Source organism: Mytilus californianus, unplaced genomic scaffold (genome assembly GCF_021869535.1).
Source record: "Mytilus californianus isolate M0D057914Y unplaced genomic scaffold, xbMytCali1.0.p SCAF_7, whole genome shotgun sequence".
NCBI lineage: Eukaryota > Metazoa > Mollusca > Bivalvia > Mytilida > Mytilidae > Mytilus > Mytilus californianus.
Window position 1 is genome coordinate 69,026,450 of NW_026262723.1, and position 24,715 is coordinate 69,051,164.

The window sequence follows — 24,715 nt, forward strand, 5'->3', positions numbered from 1 at the left end:
TGAAATATACTTCCCTGTGATAATTCTTCTTACAAGGAAAACAAATAAGTAACTGATGTTTATTTTTAGAAAGGTGGTTTCCATTTATTTATATTGACACCGTGACATGCGCTGTTTCTCGAAAGGGGATTTCCGAGGAAAACACCTGATTTTCTGAGAATGATAGGTCTCCTTTATTTTGTGAACTCTCAGTTCGATTATTCTTAGTAGCCTCGATGGTGTATTTAAAAGGCGGAGTTTTCAGTTTGTGTTTCAAATGTCTCTACGAACCTAAAAGAGAAGACATAAAATTATAAACAAAGTTAGTTACGTTATCAGTCGGTGAAGTAGGGCAAGGAGGTACATATAAATGTGTCCAAAAGATCAAATCATCGTGTTTGGATGTATGGCAGAGTCAGATTTCAAAAATTTAAGTCCACACTACAAAAAGGATTTGATAGCATACAAAGACGCAAAGATTGATAGACAACTTAAGTTACAATCTGGTGGTACGTACACGTGTCGGACTTGTCCGAAAAATACAGAAGAGAGAACTTCAGATTATTTATGTGCCAAAGACTTTAATGTCCAAAGTAGGAATATGGAATTACTTATGCAATCAAACTGGTATTTTAATGGAATGTCGAGTCAACAAGCAAAGCTAACATTAGGCAAATCAGACGTAGGAACATTTTTAGTGAGGGATAGTTCAGATCCAAACTTCTTATTTTCGGTGAGTGTGAAAACTCCTCGGGGACCAACAAGTGTACGGGTATCATATTCAAAGGGATTTTTTCAACTAGATTGTGATGTGAATATTAAATCAAGTGTGCCAAAATTTGATTCAATAGTTAGTTTAGTAGACTATTACGTAAGATTAGGATTAAATGAACGTAACAAATGTAGATGGTTAGAAAGTTCAGGACGCAAGGACTTGCCAATAGTACTTAAAAAACCAAGAGTGAACGCAGTAACTGATTTAAAACATTTGTGTAGATTGACAATCAACCGCACTCTACCTGTGTCCCAGAAAAAAGAGGAGATAGCAACGAACATTGATAGAATTAACTTACCACGGCCTTTGTCGGAGTACTTGAAATACTATCCGCATCTACATTGATGATAAATTAAACTAGGATGTTTTTATATGAAATCCAAAGAGACCACACTCTTGTTCTTTTAAGCAGCATTCTACCTCTAAAGACTAATGGTGCAAAACTTCGCAGGTATAACATATATACATGTGGTGTGTTAACATACGACGAGTCCACTAGTCGAGACAATAATTTGTGTTGGGGAGAATAAAAGACCTACAAGCTTGTGTGGATCGATTATGAAATATTTACGAACAGAGTTTGTTTAAAAATTAATTGAAAACATATCGAACACTGCCATTTTCGAAAGCAATAGTTAAATATTTAAGTATGCATGTGAAACTTAAAATTATATTTTGTGAAATTGCTAAATAATTTCTATTCGCATTCACATATATTTTCGTAACGAAACATGCAGATAATATCTATTAATAATATTTTTAACAGTATTTCGTAATTTTCTGATCGAAGGTGACAAAACGTGACAAGATAGTAATAGTATTCAGTGTATGTATATTTAATTTATTGTTAATTGTTATAAGATAAAAAAATTGAGTTTACTTTTGTATGTGTTTTATATACCGTAACAGAACTTAATAGCCAATCGGTTCAGACTTCCTTCACTGGTGTTTGTATAAGAGATATAAAGAAAAACATGCACCGATTTGTACAAATTTTGTGATAATAATTTTAACCTTATCGCCCTTACGGATTGAACTGACAAATTTAAATGTGCAGTGAGTCAATCAGTAATATATAAAGTATCGTACTCCAATGTTTTAAAAAAGGATTGTCCAATTTAAAAAAATAAACCTGTTTGTTCTATCTTGTGAATAAAGGGTATAATTTGTGGGATAGTACACAGAATGTGTATTGCCATATTTGATATCTGAAAATTTAGTCATCGACAGTATTGAAGGTGTGGATCGATCTTTGATCACTACTTTTTGTTATCCTATTAAAATTGATCTACAATTTTGTACGTTAAATATGTTATGATATCTATGTAATTAATCAATATAATTATCCGGTATCGATTAATGTCATTTAAAAATCAACATGCGATTTGAATTTGAATTGTAATAATGATATTTCAATTAAAATTTGGGGTAATATTGATATATATATATAAATACTATAAAGACATAGAGAAATAAAATTAAATAGGGAAATATTTTTTTTCTCGGAAAAACCATGATGCTAGAATAATTTGGTTCAGGAAGGAACCTCATCGTTGATTCGTCAAATAACGTTCTAAAAAAGAACCAATGCAGCTGTTATGAATTATTTTGATATGATTTTAATAATCGATTTGTAGAATACAAAAATAATAGTAGTTTATGTAAAATTGGTTTTAGGTCCGTGACTAAATAGATACTGTTATAAGGGACCTTTTTGTAATTTTGACCTGTGAATTCCGACATTTTCTAAAATATTCAGCTAACTCGAGTGGGAATAAATCATCAAAAATATACATATTGGTGTTTTTGTAATTTCCAATAATTTCTCAATAAAGATGGAAGATCAGTAATACTCAAGGAAAAAAAAAATGTATTTAGGGTTTCCCTAACATTCCTATTTTGTGTGCCTCAAAATGTCTACCCTAAAGTTTTTATTGGCTTTTTGGGTATCATATCGTGAAAAAGTTGCAGGTGGTTTGATATAAAAACAAGGAGATGTGGTATGATTGCCAATGAGACAACTATCCACAAGAGTTTAAATGAAGTGGTTGCAAGCATTTATAGGCAATCGTACGGTCTTCAACAATGAGAAAAACCCATACCGTATAGTCGGCTATAAAAGACACCGATTGGCGACATGAAAAATAAGAAACAATTCAAAAAAAAAAAAAAAAAAAAAAACAACAACCCAATTTATAACAAAACAATTTACGAAAAAAAAATATTACAGATATGAACCAACGCCGACGACTGAACTACAGGCTCCTGACTTGGAGCAGGCCCATAAAGTGTGCGTGTGGGGGTGGGGGTGGGGTAAACACGTTTGTGAGCGCTCAACCCTACTCAATAGCTTACAATACTGTATGGGTTTTGCTAATTGAAGCTGCTTTACGGTGACCTGGTGACCTATAGTTAAAATTGAGAATGGAAATTGGGAATGTGTCAAAGAGACAACAACCCGACCATAGAGCAGACAACAGCCGAAGGCCACCAATGGGTCTTCAATGCAGCGAGAAACTCCCGCACCCGGAGGCGTCCTTCAGCTGGCCCCTAAACAAATATGTATACTAGTTCAGTGATAATGGACGTCATACTAAACTCCAAATTATACACAAGAAACTAAAATTAAAAATGATACAAGACTAACAAAGGCCAGATGATCCTGACTTGGGACAGGCGCAAAAATGCGGCGGGGTTAAACATGTTTTTTGAGATCTCAACCCTTATAGTTGCTTACATCCACATCTTATGGACTCTGGTGGATATTTGTCGCATTGGCAATCTTACCACATCTCCATATTTTTTTACTTTACACAAATTTTTGCTAAAGGAAGAAAACCTAAACGCAAACATTTGTTATTATGGCCTCATGAATCTTTCACCAAAAAATTTGTAATCAAATTTCGGTCTTGGAGAGTTTTTCGTTTGTTTGCGAGTGTTCTTATGTGCAGACCTTTCGATTTGTCTCAGTCGTGTATTGTCTTAAGGGTTTCGAATGCCCTGTTGTCACAGATTGTTTGTGTCGTCTGAGACATCTAATTAATCATAGCGTAAAATATGTTGATATTTAAACTAAAATAGCCAGCAATTAGCTGAACAACTAACATACCAAAACCACTTGGATAAGAGATTTTATTAATGTTAAACGGAAGCTGATTTTAACTTTAATCACTATCGATAGTTGATGATATCCTTTATAATTTCGGAAAACAATCCGGCAAATAAAAACACATTAGTGTTCAAAGGTCAATGTCAATTGTATTTGATTCCCGTTGAAGGTGAATGACCTATGTAAGAGAAATATGCAGTACGATACTATGTGCTCTCTAGTTCATCTGTACTCATTTTGTCCTTATCAACCTGAAAACCTATTAAACCTTAAAAAGTGTTAATTGTTAGACCGCAAGAGGTGTAGGAGTAGCTATAGTACAGTGGAGTAGTATAGTATGACACAAGAAAAAAAGGATTGATATTATGAGTTAAAAACAAACTAGTCATTTTGTAAAGAATTTTGAACGTGCAGCTTTAATAAGACTTCAAAAGTCAAAAGACCCCGACCCCCCATAAATAAAAGAGAGAGAAAAAAAAAAAAAAAAAAAAACCAACCAAACAAACAAACACGGAAAAAACTTAAAAACAAGAAAAAATACAACAACAAATGATTAAACTACAAGAAATCAAACACACGTATTGTGCATAAATATAAAAAACGAGAAAAATTTGTTTGACACATTCTACAAATAAATTACACTGCAGTCTAAAAGTAAAAGACGTATAGATACCGGACCTAAACGCAGTTTATTTTTTGCATCTTGTATGCAATTTCCCTTTTTATACATATCTACGTCGCATCCATTCTTTTCAGGTACTGACTCAGGATTTATGAGTTTCGACCATGAAGAGTGCCACCGCAGATGTGTAATCCTATAATCGAACTTTCAATCGCGTTTTAAACGATAAATTCTTTAAATACTTTTTAAGAAACATTGTTATGATAATTCTCAATTCATTTCGATGTTTGGTAACTTAATTTGGACGCATTCTGTTCTCATAATGGATCTAACAACACAATACACACTGATGATGTAGGGGAGAGAGTAATGTTTATTAATGAAGACTGCATTCATTTCCTTCCGTGTATACTGCTGTTTTGTCATTTAAACTTTGAAAAGATAAATACAGTTGGTTGGTTGTACCTGTGGCAATTATATCATGCCTATTCAGGACGAAAACAGTTGGTGATGTAGCGTTAGAATCATTGTACCATTAGGGATGGAATACATCCACTCATATTTGAAATGCATTTGATTTTCAATACCTCAGTTTGTGAATTTGAAGAACATCGTATTTCAAGAGATTTTATTGGAGATTACGATAACATCAAGTAAAAAGTTTCATACAGAACTTCAACAGTATGCATTTTGTGCAAATTTAAAACACATTTCATGCCTCTGTTCAATTCACTCTGTGGCGATATGCCGGTTATTCTCCTTTCTCTGGAGGGAGTAGCACTGGTTGGCTGCATTTCAATAAAGAGTTGAGAAATTAACAGTTTCATCTTTTACGATTTATTTCACGTTAAACATGCGATATTCTTTTAGCCTTTCTTACGTCTGACAAGAAACCGTAGTCTAGTATAAAGCTAGAGATTATTGTATATAAGGTATAAATAATCTATTATTTTTTTTTGCCATAGATCTGCACAACAGCGAGGCAATATCTGATAAAAAAATTGTAAGGGTTCCGTGGAACCCAATGTCTCGCCTACTTTTGCTGTTAGTCGCAGGCTAAACAAAAATGGGGAAAAAATTATTAAAAATTTCCTGTAGATACTATCTTTTGATTGTAAGAAGCTTCTGTTCAAGTTTGGTAAAATCCAAGAAGGTTTATGAATCTAATAAATGTTTTAAAAACTTTAACTGCAGACTATGTAATGTTAACTGGAAGAAAAACTAAGTCCATTTATAAGTAATATACGGATAAACAGGAATTTTTTTTTTACAAAATTTCCTTCTAGATACTAGCTTTTGATCATAAACAAGCTTCTGTCAAAGTTTGGTACAAATCCAGGATAGTTTAAGAAAGTTATTAAAATTTTGAAAACTTTAACCACAGAGTGAATGTAATGTTAACTGGCAGAAAAACTAAGTCCATTTATAAATAAAATACGGATAAACAGGATTTTTTATAACAAAATTTACTTTTGAATACTATCTTATGATCATAAACAAGCTTCTGTCCAAGAATGGTACAAATCCAGGATAGTTTAAGAAAGTTATTAAAATTTGAAAAACTTTAACCACAGAGTGAATGTAATGTTAACTGGCAGAAAAATTAAGTCCATTTATGAGTAAAATACGGATAAACAGGATTTTTTTTTACAAAATTTACTTCTGGATACTATCTTATGATCATAAACAAGCTTCTGTCCAAGTTTGGTAGAAATCCAGGATAGTTTAAGAAAGTTATTAAAATTTGAAAAACTATAACCACAGAGTGAATATTTGTGGACGCTGCCGCCGACGACGACGCCGACGGAATGTAGGATCGCTATGTCTCGCTTTTGCGACCAGGCTCGACAAAAAAGATATTTAAGGGGCAATTAATCCTTAGGTCGTCAGATTTTTCTCCAATTTTCAGGGTACATACATCTTGTCGTGCTGATTCTTTTTGCAATTTAAACTTTAAACCTAGCTCCAATAGTTTTCACAGCCGATATTTCAGGGGCAATAACTCCAACATGAGTAGTTAGATTTTTCTTTTGAAACAATGGCAGGCAATATCAAATCACTTTAAAATCAACATTTCAGGTGCAATATCTCCAAAACAGGTGGGCAGATTTTTCCAAAACGTTTCAGGTATATAGATCTCGATACGCTGACCATTTTTACCATCTCAGTTTTTCTCGAATTGCTATCATAAGTTTAAAGAGTTATAAGCCAAAACTGCAGTTTGACTCCTATGTTCTATTTTTAGACATGGCGGCCACGTTGGTTGATCAACTTGAACGAAAATCACTACATTTATAGTTGACATCCTAAAGATGAAGCAGACACACTTTGGTTTCAATCCATATACAGCGTTTCAAAGTTTTTTTAAAGAAAGTTTTACGGACGATGGACGACGGACATAAAGTGATTGCAAAAGCTAATATGGCCCATCCGACCAGGTAAGCTAATAAAAAGCATATTTGAAATTGAAAATGCGTGTGCGTGTGTGTTTTGTCACTTCGACTATGTAAAAAAATAGTTTGCCTCTTATAATCATACTGTCCGTAAGAAACAAGGACATTTTGTAAACTTTTATTTCATGGAAATTTTACAAAGTTCATACAATTTACACATTCTTCATACAGAAAACAACATAATTATTTATATATTAAATTTAAAATATTACTATAATGAAACTTAACAATTATCCATATAACATTATAAGACAGACATTATTAATAAACAATAAACTGACCATTGAGCACATTGTACAAAGCAAATGTTTTTTCTAATTGTTTAGTTACAGTAATCAGCATCTCGACTGACACGTTTCCAGTTAAGGTTTTATTCCAGAAACGGCCAAACAAAATCACTGACTTGAGACTTTGAGGAAATAGCAGATTCAAAACTTTTACGCGCAACTTCTGGCTGCTTTGATTATACATTTTACAGAAAGGTATGTTCTGCACAGTAACTTATTACTTTTACTATTCTTGCTCATTCCTTACTCTTGTAATCTAGCTCCTATACTATTTGTAACAATGTCAAAAAAAGTAAAAAAAATCTTCATTTCAGGCAAAAAACTCCGTAATAGGTTAAAAAAATTTCCCAAAATGCTTAGTAAAAAAAGTTCACTTTCTACATATTTACCCTATTACTTTAAATGCCAATTTTAGTACCACTTAAAATCATTTTATTTTTATCAACCACAAAAGCATGGGTTGTTCTATACTTTCTTGTTCCATTTACTGAGTAGCTAAATGAGACCGTTATTACGTTGATAATTGAAGTGAAGTTAATAATCATGACCAAAAATATATTTTGACAGAAACTAGGAATCTGACCGGTTGATTCACTGAATTGAAGAAACTCTCTACGATCAGACTTTGTTAGAGGCACTGAGGCGATATGCACTACTTATAGCAGAGACTTAAATCATAAGACTCTGGAACTACATGTTAACTAGGAAAGTAATCAGTTCAAAGAATTAAGATAGACGCCTCCACTTAAAACCACAATCTTCCTATAGCTATTCCAGATTCCTACTCAAATATGCAATTCATTATACCGCTACCTTGTCTTATCATTTGCATTGATCCGATATAATTTTATAAACTGTTAATGGTTTTTTTTGTGTGTAGGCGTAGTTTCGCTTGTTATATAATAGCTCGAGGGAGGAAAAATGGGTATTTAAACAGATGTACATGAATACTTTAAATTTCAAATACATTTAGTTTCAATAATTTTTACTACATTTCATTGGTAGCTAGGCATGGCGTGCATATCAAAATGAATAAAACATGATTTATAATCTTAAAATACTATATGTATACAGAAATGAGGTGTACAATGTTAATCCAAACTACAAAAAAAAATAAATGAAAAAAACTTGAGTAAGAATAATTTAGAATACATAAAATAAAGAAATGTTCCACCATGAACGTAAGCTTATACCTTCATCAGATTTGAATGGACCAATTTATGTACAATTTTGACGGTTCTAGACGTGACCAGTGACACCAATCCTTTCTCTGTGGCATAGCTGATTAAATGAGGACCTTGATGCAAAACAAGATTGATACTTTGTATCAAACAGTCCTCGGATTTTGCAACTTTTCAATGTAATAGTTCCAAGAGTACAGACATTAATAGAGTGTTCCAATGCATTGTTACACTTTACCTTAACTTTAAATTATATTGATATGACATTACATTGTATTTACATCAAGAATGTGCATTACCTTAACTTTTTTTTATTTATTAAAATAATACACATGGTATGATCGCATGTAATACTAGTCAAAATTTACAAAACAGTCCAAAAACTGCTGAGAAAAAAAACCAAATCAAAATTGTAGTATAGTATGGTCAATAACACATAGTAACAATTCTAATATTTATGAAAAATTTGGACAATATATCTCATAGCGTCATTACGCATGGTAGAAGTCACACAACTCCCGCAAACATTGTCACATCAAAATGGTGGTAAAGCATGGTCAACTACACATGTTAATAATAAATCCTACCAATTATGAAAGTTTTCTGACAAATGCTATTTGAGAAGCAGTATTCATTGGGTCTAACTATGCTAAAATATGCCAAATAAAATGCTTCGCAGAGCAGCATGATAAGACCGCAGAGGTCGAACCCTGAACAGTTGGGGCAAATTTGGATATAATATTCAAGCTTGATACTGTCTGAATTTTGATCGTATCAAATTTTTGACATAATATAGGTTTCTGACACAAAATAAATGTGGTAAAAGATCTTACAAATCTATTGCGCAATACTGTGCAATTGAAGATTACTTCTTGAAACTTTTACAAAATTTGAAATTTTTTGAAAAAATATGAATTCCTTAAAAAAATCGGAACCCCCCCCCCCCCCCTTTTGATTTGGTCAAAGTTCCATAACTCCTGCAACAAACAATCGAATCAAAATGGTGACATAGAATGTGACCTTCACATGGCGACCAATCTTAACAAGTATCAAAACTGAACCAAAACAACTCACGTGTTCAATGTAGGCCTTATTTTATAACGGACTCTCGTTGTTAGTATAGACATGTCAACTTCCAATTTTTCATTCCCCTATGACTTGTGACCTTCACAGCAACCGACCCAACTTATTCATGCATAAAATGCATGTTTCTGAGAACAAGTTTTAATGAAATAAGTCACTATTCAAGAGTTGGAGGCTGCAAAAAAAAAAAAAAAAACAACCCTAAACGCTTTGCTTAAAGCGTGATATAGTTTAATTGCATTCTGTATTGAACACATTCTGACATGATATCTTTCTGTATTTTCTATTTTTAGGTCAGACACTTCATAAAAGGAAATGTAGTGAGTAATTGATATTATTTACAAAGCTTTGTCCGAACACATTAGGAATAGTATGTTTCATGTAACTCATTCACTTGGATACATGTACATTCAATGATCAAGATCTACAGTACAGCATTAGATTATAATGTTGATAAACTTATAATTGGGAAAAACATTTTCAAGGTCATCATAATACGCATATAATAAACAATAATTGTAAGTGTTAAATTCTATTTGAAGGACAATTTTTACCGCTCACATTTTTATTTGACGCCTACATCACAACATTAATATGCATGTACACATAAACTGATATTAACTCCTAAACTGTACTTGACTTGTGCAAAACACTTTAAAATAGTTAGGAAGTTTTATAATTGGCAAGCAGTTTCATAATACAAGTTCTATCTGATGAATAGGAGTTGAGAAATCTATTTTCGTTCTCACCAAAGATGCCAGGCTTATAATTAGTGCATTTAATAAGCACATGATATGCTTTATTCTTGGTTCCGCATTTTCTTATCAAATCAAACGTAAAACTAAAACAAACAGAATATTAATCTAATTGCATTTATCTTCGATAATTGTATCATTATACTGAACATGTATACTAAAGAAAAATGCATACTAAGAATAAGTTTAATGTATACTACACGGAAATCTCCAAATATCTATATAGGTTGATATTCATTAGAATTCCATTTGTTCTTAAAGATAAGTCTCCTGGAAATTATTCTATTGACAATCAAGATGGTTCACCGATGTTGACTTCATATTGATGTTACACCAGATTTGTTGTCGTAGTATGCATTTCAATCTTGAATTTTATCCTCAGTCCTTGTGAGGAAAACGGAGAAACTCACTGACATGAAAGCTACATATAATGAAACAAAGTTGGCAGTTAACCTAAAAGGAAGAGGTTTTGAGTTAACTGTACATGCATAAAATAATAACGTGTTGTTTTCATTTTTCACATATCCAACGAAGATAATCATATACACTAGTATGAACAGAACTATAAACACTTCATTATTAAATGTGTATCATTTTATTCTCCTTCACAAATGGCATTTCTAATTTAGATATATGTTAATTGGTCAGATGGATAGACAAAAATCTTATTAGATCCCCTGCCTATCCCATAAAATGTGATCCTTAACTAACCCCATATTATCTGTACACAATTCTATTAAATTTTTTCCAAACTTATGTATAATACATAATATTATATTTATAACACAATTCTTATTTACAGGTCTATAACCTTACATTGCACTTAAATTCTCCAGACTAAGGTAAATCTTTAACAATGTCACATGTCAGTATTCTGATCAACTAAGCCTGTTTCACTCTGTTTATCGTCTGAGAAATGCTCCTGGACAATCTGAGCTAGCTTTGTGAGCTGATCTGTAGCTGAGGAAGATTTAGCTCGAGCAACAGATTCAACTCTTGCTTTACTTATTTCAACGTCCGCTGCAGACGGGGATTTAAATGCAAAATTTGGTTTTGAGTCTTTGAAACTTGACTCCGAGTTTTTATCATCCTGATTCTCAACACCTGAGTTCTGTCCATCGTTGCTAGTCCCTGTACTCGATGTATCACTAGGAGTCCTTAGACTCTCGGCTGGTGGCACTAGTTTTAATGAGTCTATACTAGTTGCCATTGATTCACTGTCTTGTGAAAACAAAGTCAATGCTGGTTCTTCCGCAGGTCTTAGTGTTTTGGGAGACTGACTTTCTTTACTTCTAGTTCTGATTTTATGACTTTCGTCTGAAGACGACCCCGAAGATGGGCGTGAACGTTTTCCTTCTGGAATAGGTTGACTGTTACTGTGACCTCTTCCTTTTGGAGTTGAACTCCTCTCACGCTTACTTTCCTCCACCATCGAATAAGAATGTCCTCTATTTGAACTGAGGCCTTCTTCACGTTTTGGGCTATGAGAATGACTTCTACTATGAGATGACGATGTCATTTGATGCAGACGTACATTTGGCATTTTTTTCGAATGTTTTTTCTTCCTTTTTGACAAATCTTCCATTTGAATTTCTTGAAAAGGGGAATTGTCAACAGGTGAAGGTGTATGACGACTAGAAGCGTTAGTTCCAGTATGTTGATTAAAAGTTTGGTAAGCAAAAGCTTCTTCGGCTATTTCAACACTATCAGTTGATTCGTTGATTGTTTCTTGGCCATGAGATTTGATAGGCATTGACTGAATTGGGTCTACTTGTTGCGATCGCGGTGTTGGTGTGCTTACTGGAGTAGTTTCTTGAGACTGCTGAGAAGGTGTTGACACACTACGAATTGGATGACTTCTCCCTAAAACGAAATTGATAGTTATTAAAAATAGATAGTCATAAAAAAAGAACCTTGTGATATATTCAAACATACCGAGTAAAAAGCCAATATCTTCAACACGTAGACAAAATAAATCGGGAATGTGTCCATGGGACACAGATGATGCCCCCGCTTGCATATCATATAAAGTTATAAAGGGTCATAACTGAAGAACGGTAAAAGTGATGCTACCCAAATTTGTACTGATCTGAGTTTTGTGGTGATAAATATTGTGTATAAGTCTCATAACATTTGGTTGAGGCTATCTTAAGTTAGAGAATGGAAACGAAAAATTCAGTAATTTTTATGTTTATAAAGGGGCATAACTCAAGAACAGTTACAGTGACGCCACCAAAATTCAAACTTGATCTGTATAATGTGGTAATATGTATTGTGTATAAGTTTCATAACATTTGGTTGAGGCAAACTAAAGTCAGAGAACGGACACGAAATATGCAGCAATTTTTATGATTATAAAGGGGCATAACTCTAGAATAGTTATAGTGACGCCATCAAAATTCAAATTTTATCTGTGTTTTGTGGTAATATGCATTGTGTATAAGTTTCATAACATTTGGTTGAGGCAAACTAAAGTTAGAGAACGGAAACCAACTTTGGGACGTACGGACGAACGAACGAACGGACGGGCAATGGTATACCATAAAACGTTCCGTAAATGGGCGTATAAAAATAAGGAGAGGTGGTTTATGTGCCAATGAGAACTCTTCTCAACAGAGTTAAAACGACCTGGATATAAGAAATTATAGGTCACCGTACGACTTTTCTCTAACAAGCAAAAAACCCTAGTTTATTATTTCCACCTTTTACTTTAATTGTGTTTGGTGATTGGTGTTTGCTTAACGCCGCCTCAGCACATACTTTAATTGTATATTTGTATCAAAATGTGTAACTTTTAAGCCATTTAAAACCTTTTCAACGCGACAAGAAGTTGTCAAAAATAATGCATAAAACTACTTCATGATTTCTAAAATCTTTTCCACTGGAAAATGCATATAAATTTTCCAAGATATTCAATATTATGCAGATTAAAATTATACGACATAAACCATCTAATATAAAACGAGGCAGAAAATACCAAGGGTACATTCAAAAATCATTAGCCAAAGATAACCAGACAAAATACCATGGCCAAAAAGAAAAAAAATAAACCAATCAAAATATACCGTACAGTTCGCACTAAACATGCACGTTCTTTCTTTTGTATTTAATATATAAATATATATTAAAAATGAAATAAAACAGCGGAGACAATTAGGAAATTTAATAGTCACTTTCTCAAATATTTCGTTTTATGAAGAAAAATCCCCCAAAAATTATGTTCCTGTAAAAAATTAAGTTCGTGTGATGAATAGTTTATGGAGACAAAATCAATTTACAAGATTCTGTTATAGCTATATATGCCTTATCCTTTTTTTAATACCTTTTTCGTATTTTCATGTCTTGTAGTCTTTGCTTGTTAAAAGTTAATTACTTTCAGTGTGCCATTAATGTTATTACAGAAAAGCCTTTCGAGCTAACACGAATATATTTAAATTCAATACTTGTGGAAGTTTTATCACTGTATATTAATAAAAAAAAAATCAAATGAATATAATATGCAAATTTACCAAACTATCAATAATAATTCACATGAAAAAAAAACATTTCCCCCCTTGAAATGACGTTAAATATGCTATTTTATCAGTAAGATAATAAAGAAGTAAAAATGAATAAAAACGTAATAAAAAATAATTTTAAAATAGTTCTGATCATATGTGACTAGTTTTTACTGCTTTGCCATTCTGTTAATTTTATTCGAATATTTTTCTTCTTTAAAAATTAACCTGATTATCTAACAAAAGTCTTCGTTTTAAAAATTTATTAACAATTTTATTATAATTTTTTCTAGAAGTTGAACCGAAAAAATGGTAGAGGCCAAACTGATAGTAATATTATGGCCTCTACACTTATAGTAATATTATAACTTTACAAACAATTTAGAATGGCAAATGTTTATCAGAAATATCTTGTGTCTCCTAAATGAAAGAATAAATAATTAACTTCAAATAAATTTTAAAACATTTTATAAATCTTTCATTCTAAATTTATAAATCAGCTGATTTTGATATCAAAACAAATGTTATACAACATTTAAAGTTTTCCCAGAACTAATTTGCATACTGTTCCAAGAAGTGTAATCATCTCCGTGTTATGACAACACTAGCTTGTGATTCAGTTTAACAGGGCATTGGCCTACATCCAAAACATCATATAATTGTTACACCCAAGTTAAAATGACTATGATTGATTATGTAGGTCAAATATCTGCCACATAATTATTTTTTTTTTATATTCAAAGCTGCTGTTGTTTATAGAAAAAAACAAATATTCATACTTCATATCTACCATAAAATCAAACTCTTGAAATTAGTACTGAACTGTAGTAGAGACACAATACAATTGATTGTACAATCTCTCACTGTAGTAATCTTCTTTCATCTACTAACACGATGCTTCAAGCCTCAACAGAAAAGGGAAGATTAATTTTATCTTTTTCAATTTTCGTGATGCTTGTTTAAAATAAAATCTCAATATTTATCAGTGTTCCACTGTATTAACAAAAGTATAATTAAAAGTAGTTAATACATTGCTCCTTCGCAATAAAATTATTCTAAAGGAGAAAATAATAAAGCGTCTGTTGTGCTGTGAAAATAGTAGTCGATATCATTTTCTTAGTACCGATCAGTACCAAAACCACAGCTGATCAGTAAACTGAACAAACAATTACTTTATTCCAACCAACAGATTTCAACACAGACAAATAAAAAAGATCAAACAATGTTCTTCGGATACTGTTTCTTGATATAATGAAGAAGATTTTACCCGAATTTCTTTATTGCCCACTAAATAAATTTATAGTCAGCAAAATTGAAAAGCAGACTAACTGCAAAAATGCCAGTATATCAGTAAATATTGGAAAATGACAAAAAATATATATTTATAAAATTTTTCTTCAGATGTTATCTCGGTATCAGAAAAAGGCTTGTGCTCGAAGTTTGACAAAGTTATTGGTGTCATAATAACTTAAAGACGGAAACCAAATATTAACATCGAAAAAAAAAATAAAGTCCATTTATCAATAAAAATCAGAAAAATAAAAAAACAATATATTGAAATGTAACTCTGAATACTCTTTTGATCGCGAAGAATGGAGAATGGTCTACACTGTACATTTAATATGTATGGACATATAAAATGTAAAATGGGAGATTTTTTTAACAATTCCATAATGGAAGGTGCATTGCACTCTCTGTGAAGTTCCAAAGATCGGGGTTTAAACACAATTTGTACAGTCTTTTGTAAATTCAGATGAAAAATGAAGCCCCGATGGTTAAAACTGTCCGGAGAGTTGATTACAGAAAACTTGTACCATCTTTCATAAAATTTTGCTGACAAATGACTTGTTCCCAAGTCTTGATAAATATGAAAAGTTCCTCAAACAATTCCACAACTCCGACATGTTTGCAATCTCCATGTGAAGTTTGAGAGAGCAATTTGAAAACTGTAGGAGAAAATGATTACACAACTCTGGTACCGTCTTTCGTCAATTTTGCTGAAAAATGACTTTATAAGTTCTTTAGTTTTATGTCGTGTTTCGTAGACTGTTGTTTGTATTTTTGTCGTTTTTCGTTTTTTGCCAAGGCATTGACAGTTCGTTTTCGACGGTTTGAATATCCCTTTGGTATCTTCCGCCTCTCTTTCTCGAAAGTCTCGAAAAGGGAGAATATATCCTCGGAACAATTCAATAATAGCAAGTGCACAAGTTATACATACATGTGTACAATCTTTGACGTTTCAGGGATCTGAGTTGAAAACTGTAGGAGGTAATTACACAAATAAGATATCCACTTTTCGCGGACAACCAGAACGAAATGCAGTTCAATAATGTCATCATTATGCACAAATGTACTACAAAATTGGCTCAACATATGTTGGCTTAACAAAAAAGTTCGAAGAACTTTGATTTCATAATAAAGAAATGACGACAGGACGAACATTGGTAACGTTATATGTACCGGTTACTTAGTGCTGGGGCATAACAACCAAATGATATTTTCTGATCATATGACGATCGGATATTTACGTGCAGGTGAACACAATATGTGAAAATCCATTGTACCTAACAATTCACAAATATAATCTTTTATATTTCAAAGCATTGAGTTAAAAAAGTTGCAAGGAATATAGTGAGTTATAAGTGATGGATAGAAGGACAAACAAGTTAAAACAATTTATCCACTTTAGAAAGGTATACAAATACTCATGAAAAAGCCAACTTTATCTAGCATTGTCTTGTTCATCCAATTATCAGTCAATCTTTGTATAGAATTGAGCAACGAATAACGCTCAATTTTAATTGTAAAAAGAAAATTTGGAGACTTCAAAATCACCCAAGGAAGCTTCAGATGGTAAAGCATACACAATCTTATTATGACAGGTCTGTTCATATTGAAGTTAAACTTTTAGTATACATGTATACTAGTGTGTCTGATAATTAGATGTGTTAATTTCCCAAACTTCTCGTGAAACAGAAAATAAATCATTGGAACTCGATAGTAGGAATAGTACAGTTTTACTTTCATTATATTAACACCCTGTCACTAGAAATGAGCCAGTCAATCATTCAACGATCTATGTAATTGGAAACTAAGGGAAAAGTGAAATGAAACCTACTCCTAAAAAATATATTCACAGAACAATTATTATCAACCTGTCATGTATAGTTAACATGTACAGCTCTAACACTTCACCAGCACTCTGGGGTATTGAATAACGTCAAGGCACACATGTCAAGTTTATTTCTTTTCTCAAACCAAAAATGAAATGAATCCTTGAAATTAAGCCCGACTACTAAAGCATGAAATTGAGGATAGTGCCTTTTTAAGCAAGTCAGACTGACATATATTATTAACGGTCACATAAATTACATAGGAATCTGATCACTGGGGCTTAAAATTGAATCATATGACAGACCGTGAATAGTTCTTAAACGGTCTGGAACTACCGGAGAATTAAAATAAAGTAAAGAGTCAATGACGTGTCAATCACTACCTCACAAAGACTTATAAAAATATCATAAAAAAATTTTTTTGTTTACTTTGTTATAAGTTGTGCTAAAATAAGATGTTTGCTTTTGTTACTGCTGTTGTGTGCAAATAATTACCAATGCGACAAGACTAACAACTTTCATATAGAATAAACATCTTGTTTGATAGACAAAACAAAAGTCTATGGATTCCTTTATTTGCTTTGATTGATGAACAATTGTATTGTCGTTGACATCTGAATCCGTGGATTTTCCAAAGTCTGCATACCAGACTAGAGAAAATGTATACTTTGTTGTGCATTTGAATTCGTGGTTAAACATATCAAAGAGATCCACGAAAATTTGTATCCAACAAATAAAAACGAATCCAGTATTTTGTCTGTATGTATATTGATGATATCTACTGAGCCTACCGCTTTTATTCATAATTTTATGTTTTAAACCGTGAGATCAAAGCATTAATTTTACAAATTTTGTAATATAAAAACCAACGAAATGACTATGTGAAGTGACTTTACAATCTGTAATGAACAGTTAAGAAAAAAAGATGGCTTCAACTCATTGGTAGCAAATGAATACTGCTTTTCCAATTTTAGAAGCAATCTGCCGTTCACTTAATCTTTACCTTCCTTGGTAGAAATTAATTAAAAAAAACTAAAAAGTAACTTATTAGGTACAAACGATCATCACGGCTCGACAATGAATCTCTGTATTTCAAATTACCGTTGGAGTATTTCATCACCGAAGTTTGTCATTTTATTGATAATACTCCTCTTGCGAAATTTGAGTGGAATTTACTTCCCATTGCCGTCATGTTAGAAGGCAAATTGGACAAATTCCGTCATAAATCAACCAAATTCAACTACTAACCGCTAGACTTTAGCAAACGGTGTTTTATGATCAATTTTCCTTTGTTTAGGCCTTGTATTATTCATCCAGTAAGGATATTTTATCAGACTTACTGGTACCACGTGTTTAAATTTTGTTAGTCAAATAAGATGATCAACCAGTTTGTCCTAAAAAATGGCGGCCAAGGGAAACAATTAAGACTCAATTTAGGTCAATGGAAAACTATCTTTACTTATCCTCAAAATATTCTACGTTACATCGGAAAATACATTCATAAATATGAAGTTTGCAAATACTACAATAATTTAACTATCTGCCAAGGGTATAGATGGCAAGCGACAAATTCAAACAATTATTTTAGATTTCATCTTATACTAAGCCATGGTTAGGTTTGACGTCATAATATATAAACGGAATTTTAAGACTTGTGATCTCTACATTTGTGCATCTAGCAGTGTTCCACGAAAATCAAATTAAGCCAAGTAACATAAATTTGTCTGGATAATTTTTTTATTTTATTCTTCCAAGAAATCGTAAGAGTCGACTGTTACCAAGTTGAATCAATATTTCTATGGAATGCCTTTACAAATTTAGGCATCAAGTTTACAAATGTTATTGAAAATGAAGAATCATTAGTAGTAATGAACAAGGTTACCATTCTTGTTTTAAAATAAGCGTTTTATATTAAATAGGAATTGAGGAATGCCTATTTAAATCAGACTCTCCAACGAGCAAGTTGCACCTACGTGACACAATGCATAATATTGACACAATGTGCCTCAAAGAACTATGACAGAACTTTTTCAGTGACATAGGTTAAAATATTTTATTAACACACATTTAAGATGACTCAAGTTGATTCTAAATTAGTATAGCAGCTTCTGATGAAAATTTTTCAGTATATTAGACCCTGCCGACCTATTTAAAATCCTTTTCTTTTTCTTTGAGGGTAGTTGGGAAAGAAATGTCAAGTTAAAAAGTTAACTTCATTCGTTGTTATAGATTTTTTAAAAGCAGAAAAGGCGAATTTACACAGAACATCAAACACAGTATTTGATAATACTATATATGTTTCTATTGTAATAAAGATTGCTTCAATATTCTATATACAAGCCACTAATAGAGTATGTTACAAATTTATGATCGTTTCTGATAAAAATTTATTCTAAATACGGAATACTGGCAAAGGTGCTAATAAGGACAAAAGGATTACATCAGAGTAGTTGTATGTATTGAATTCTTCTTTATATACCAGGGAATCTGCTAAAAAGGAATGCTTATAATTAGGTATACTGGAAATGCTGCTCATAAGGAATACTTCAGTACACCCTGAAGGCTTCAGTACGACTACTGGATCGATGCCAATGCTAGTTGACGTTTCGTCCCCGATGGAGCACTTGTGGGTTGACATAAAATAAATCTACTGTTTATAAAGTGTCCAATTCGAAACATTTAAGTTTTCTTGGTAGCCTTAGCCGTATTTGGCACAAGTTTTCAGAATTTTTGTTTGGCCCTCAATTTGTTATGATTTGTCAGCCACGGATGAGTCCTCTGTGGAAGAAATGCGCGTCTGACGTACCAACGTATAAGCCTTGTAGTTTTTATCAGTTTTTACCACCTTTGGGTCGATGCCACTACTGCAGAGGTTTAGTCACCAACCAAGTAGTAAGTACTTTTGGTTTGACATGAAATATCTTTGATACTTTCATATTCTGTTTATAAAATATTGAATTATTCGTAACACTAAGGGGTTTCTACCCCAGGCATAGATACCCCGGTAGCTTATGTAGTGTTGGTTTTCCTCATATAAAATCTGGAGCACTTTTTGTTTAAGGAGGACAAACCTTAATGAAGTCTGTATAGTGTGAATATGCAGGAGTGCAACGTATTAATTGAGATATGTAAATGCCTCACCATCCAGCGGATGGTATGTACTGCTGAGAAATGGGAAGTTGACAATTGGAAAGTTGAACTCATCACTTTTATTATAGATTGTAGATTTGAAGTCGTCCATCTGTGTCAATATCAAGGAAAAGATCATGATATGAAGCAGACCTTGTAGTTTCTGGTAGTATAATTAATCTCAAAGTTCACAAAGATATATGAGATGTAAGCACTCACCGAAATGTGGGTTATTGAGTCAAGGTCATCATCAATATATCTGAAAGTGAAATTAAAGATGTCTTTTTTTTATTAGTCTTTCGAAAAGGTATATATGAATCCTGCTTCATAAGAGTACAAAAGCAAGTCGGCCAGTAGGGGTGAATAATTTGTAACCATTGAAATAACAACTGACTTTTGAAATTTCAATCCAACAAACTCTACAAATGTATTATCGATCGAAATGTACAGCATTTTGTTGATATAATCTTCTATGTATTTGTTATTGGAATCAGCATAATTCTTCACAAAGTAAGAATCATCATGAACCTAAAACAAGGAATCTGTATCTTAGTTCCCATTTTTGTAGAAAAAGTTTTGTTTAAAAAGACGATGTATTTGATCTTGAGCATGGGGAAATAGATGCGTTACTGTAGAAAAATCAAAAGTTTTGATATAACTACAAAATTAAAAAAGATTTCGTATGAATATTTTACAGTAGATCTTCCAAATATTTAAGATTGATACCATTCGATAGATATTCCTTATCTCAATATTTATGAAGGCCATTTTTTACTGTAGGAAGAATTGTAGGCGAACATCTTGACGACCAGGCTATATATCATTCTTTATTTTGATTTTTGTAAGGTTTATATAGCCAGTATTAAGACAGGAGATGTTCATCTCATTTTTTATGTTAATACAAAAGAAGAAAAGGGTAGATTTATGATTTATTAAATCTCCATTTATGAAAGATGCAGGAGAGTAAATGTGATTCCTAGTTCTTTAGTCATGTTAGTTCAACATTTAAAATTCTGATTTTTGCATATAATAATAATAGTATTTGAGGTTTTGTCTACTTTAACAACAACATATTTGTCGGCAAGAAAGGAAAAAGCATCGGCAGCCTCTGGCTTTTTAGACTGGTTTGACACCTTTGTGTGCATTGTACCCTAGTTTCATAAGACCCTATATCTACACGACAGAACGGATTTGAGCCCTACAGATAAAGTGTTCAGGTTATATTCATCTGACTTGCTTTATGAACATGTTAGAAAAAAATCAAAAAATGAAATTCCTCTTATTGGATAATGTCCTGTGACCATCTTTTATTATGAACTTCAATGGTTGTTGTTATTTGATTTAAAATACAAGAATGTGTCCATAGTACACGGATGCCCCACTCGCACTGTCATTTTCTATGTTCAGTAGACCGTGAAATTGGGGTCAAAACTCTAATTTGGCATTAAAATTAGAAAGATCATATCATAGGGAACATGTGTACTAAGTTTCAAGTTGATTGGACTTCAACTTCATCAAAAACTACTTTGACCAAAAACTTTAACCTGAATCGGGACAAACGGACAAACGGACGCACAGACCACAAAACATAATGCCCCTAGGGGCATAAAAATGTTATAATAGTTGGGAAGGCTCTTTAGGTTGCTTTTTAAATGGATTTGTGTAATTCATAGCTTTGTAACTGTAGAGAAAAACAGTAACAGTGGTAGCTAAATCTAGAGAACCCCCTTTTGTTCTATCAATATAGCAGAAATTATTTTATTTAATCACAGGATCATTTTGTTTAAGATTTTAGAATTAAATATGAAAATAACTAGGATTAAAGCTGGCTCCTACAGGTCTAGCTGCTTTAAAAGCTATCAAAGAAGCCATAAAAATACAAGTTATGAAAATAACTCACATCAGTCACTTTTTCAGTTGATAAAAAATATAATATCCAAAGTTTTAGATAACATACATTTGTTATGTTATTCTCTAGTGATAGTAAAATTTTAAGTGTTTCTCGGTCTTATTTAAATATTAGCATAATCAAATGGTTCAGATCAACCTTGATTCAAAATAATGTCACCTAGTGCTCTAAATTTAACTACTGATTTAAAATATGAACGAAGTAAAAATGATGATATCCATCTGAGCTATTGCAATGCACATTGGAAAAAAGGACAAAGGAGAAGGGGGCATATTTTGAATGAAGTTACATTCGAGTGTATGTTCTTTTTTTCTATCCCTTATTCCATATCTTTTTATTACATTAACCAGTTCAAAACTTCAAACATCTCTTTACTTTTATCTTTAATCCTGGTATTTATTATGAGTTTATTATGCTACAGTTTATATTAACAAGAGTGCACACGCTGAAATGTCTCGCCTACTATACTGACCATTGATTTTATGTTGATAGTCCTACATATAAAGTTTTACTACAAGTATCACATTAATATTTATGATCCAAGAAAATGAGGTCAAGGTCAGATAAACCAAGCCGGAAATACATGTACACTTTTAATACAATCCCTCCATACACAGAATATAGATGACCTATTGCTTATAGTATAAAAGAAACAGACCAAACCATGGAAATTCTATATTGACCAATGAACCATGAAAATGAAGTCAAGGTCATTTGAACCCTGCCAGACAGACATGTACACATTAAAATCATTCCAAATATAGATGACCTATTGCTTAAGGTATCTAAAAAAAAAGTTAACCAGGAAAACTGAACATTGACCAATCAACCATGAAAATGAGGTAAAGGTCAGATGATACCTGCCAGACAGACATATACACCTTAAAATCATTCCATACACCAAATATAGTTGACCTATTGCTTAAAGTGTAAGAAAAACAGACCAAAACACAAAAACTTAACATAAGCAATGAACCATGAAAATGAGGTCAAGGTCAAATAAAACCTGCCAGACTGACATGCACATCATTAAATATTTCCATACACCAAATATAGTTGACCTACTGCATACAGTATTAGGAAAACAGACCAAAACACAAAAGCTTAACATTTAGCAATGAACCTTGAAAATGAGGTCAAGGTCAAATAAAACATGCCAGACTGACATGTACATCGTAAAATATTTCCATACACCAAATATAGTTGACCTACTGCATACAGTATTAGAAAAACAGACCAAAACACAAAAACTTAATATTGAGCAATGAACCATGAAAATGAGGTCAAGGTCAAATAAAACTTGCCAGACAGACATGAACACCGTAAAATATTTCCATACACCAAATACAGTTGACCTATTGCATACAGTATTAGAAAAACAGACCAAAACACAAAAACTAAACTATGACCACTGAACCATGAAAATGAGGTCAAGGTCAGATGACACCTGCAAGTTGGACATGTACACCTTACTATCATTACATACATTAAATATAGTAGACCTATTGCTTATAGTATCTCAGATATGGACTTGACCACGAAAACTTAACCTTGTTTACTGATCCATGAAATGAGGTCGAGGTCAAGTGAAAACTGTCTGACGGGCATGAGGACCTTGCAAGGTACGCACATACCACATATAGTTATCCTATTACTTATAATAAGAGAGAATTTAACATTCCAAAAAATCTGAACTTTTTTTTCAAGTAGTCACTGAACCATGAAAATGAGGTCAAGGACATTGGACATGTGACTGACAGAAACTTCGTAACATGAGGCATCTATATACAAAGTATGAAGCATCCAGGTCTTCCACCTTTTAAAATATAAAGCTTTTAAGAAGTTAGCTAACGCCGCCGCCACCACTATCCCTATGTCGAGCTTTCTGCGACAAAAGTCGCAGGCTCGACAAAAAGAGGATTTTCTACACAATAAAATAAACTTGAATATCAGGTTTAACTCCAGAAGAAGTTTTATTTTATAGCTTAGTAGTTCTTCCTCTCTAAATTCAAGTACATTCATACAATATGTAGCAGGGATGGAACTTCACAGTTCTATAGAAAATTGCCTGACTATAATACAATGTGCCTGTTTCTCCAACTCACTAGCGACCTGTTATCACTGTCTTTAATAGTTCTTGGGATATCAAAATAGTTGTTTGATTGTAATTTTACCGATTATGTCCTATTTCTAATTGTGATAAATTGACTGATTGTAAATTCACATGGCTGGTGGTGCATGCATAGCATATCAGAAGACGGTAACCCTTTCGACACACCAAGTGTCACCCATTTTGGAGTTCATATAATTCTTTCAATTATTGTATATTTTCCTTGATTTTTATCTTCTTAATAAATTTATGAGATCAGAATATCAGTAAACTACTGTTGCCTATATTTACTGTTTGAACTTTAAAACTTTATTATGTAGCCAACTCTTTACTTTTAAATGCTGACAACAATACACTGAGGCAAATTTAACAAACTTCTAGCAGCTAGAAAAGCTTTTGATTAAAATCCTTTAGCATTGGAACAAATATGTGATTATAATAAGGCATAAATAAGAAGCAGTAATATATCATAATCCAAAAAAAAATAGGACAGTATACACGAAAGGCATGAATTTTTTGGTCATATTCCTCAATATTTAGTTTTCTATGTTGTGTTTTGTACATTGTAGTTTGTTCATCTTTTTTCATTTTTTGCCATGGCATTGTCAGTTTTTAACTTATGAGTTCAGATATCACTTTGGTATGTTCTCCATCTGTTTAAGCAGCAATGCTAAAAACAAGAGGCTCTCAAGAGCCTGAATTGCTCACCTGTA

The 24,715-nt window shown here is 32.5% G+C and overlaps 2 protein-coding genes and 1 long non-coding RNA gene across 5 annotated transcripts in view; 2 read left to right on the plus strand and 1 right to left on the minus strand.

The window, feature by feature from the left end:
* The window catches only part of LOC127709979 (uncharacterized), a 13,935-nt gene extending 7,015 nt beyond the window's left edge, over positions 1-6,920 (plus strand). The window contains exon 3 of the long non-coding RNA XR_007985879.1: positions 6,731-6,920. This is a non-coding gene — a long non-coding RNA (uncharacterized LOC127709979). The remainder of the gene's footprint in view (positions 1-6,730) is intronic.
* On the plus strand, positions 108-1,633 carry LOC127709966 (suppressor of cytokine signaling 2-like). Its single transcript, XM_052215674.1, has one exon. The coding sequence runs from the start codon at positions 350-352 to the stop codon at positions 1,097-1,099; it is 750 nt and encodes a 249-aa protein (XP_052071634.1). The 5' UTR covers positions 108-349; the 3' UTR covers positions 1,100-1,633.
* Positions 6,921-9,693: 2,773 nt separating the features above from the next.
* LOC127709955 (protein CLEC16A-like) overlaps positions 9,694-24,715 on the minus strand; it is a 126,063-nt gene continuing 111,041 nt past the window's right edge. For all 3 annotated transcript variants that reach the window (XM_052215659.1, XM_052215658.1, XM_052215657.1), the window contains exon 23: positions 9,694-12,107. In XM_052215659.1, coding sequence (XP_052071619.1) covers positions 11,104-12,107 — 1,004 coding nt within the window. In that variant the 3' untranslated portion in view covers positions 9,694-11,103. The remainder of the gene's footprint in view (positions 12,108-24,715) is intronic.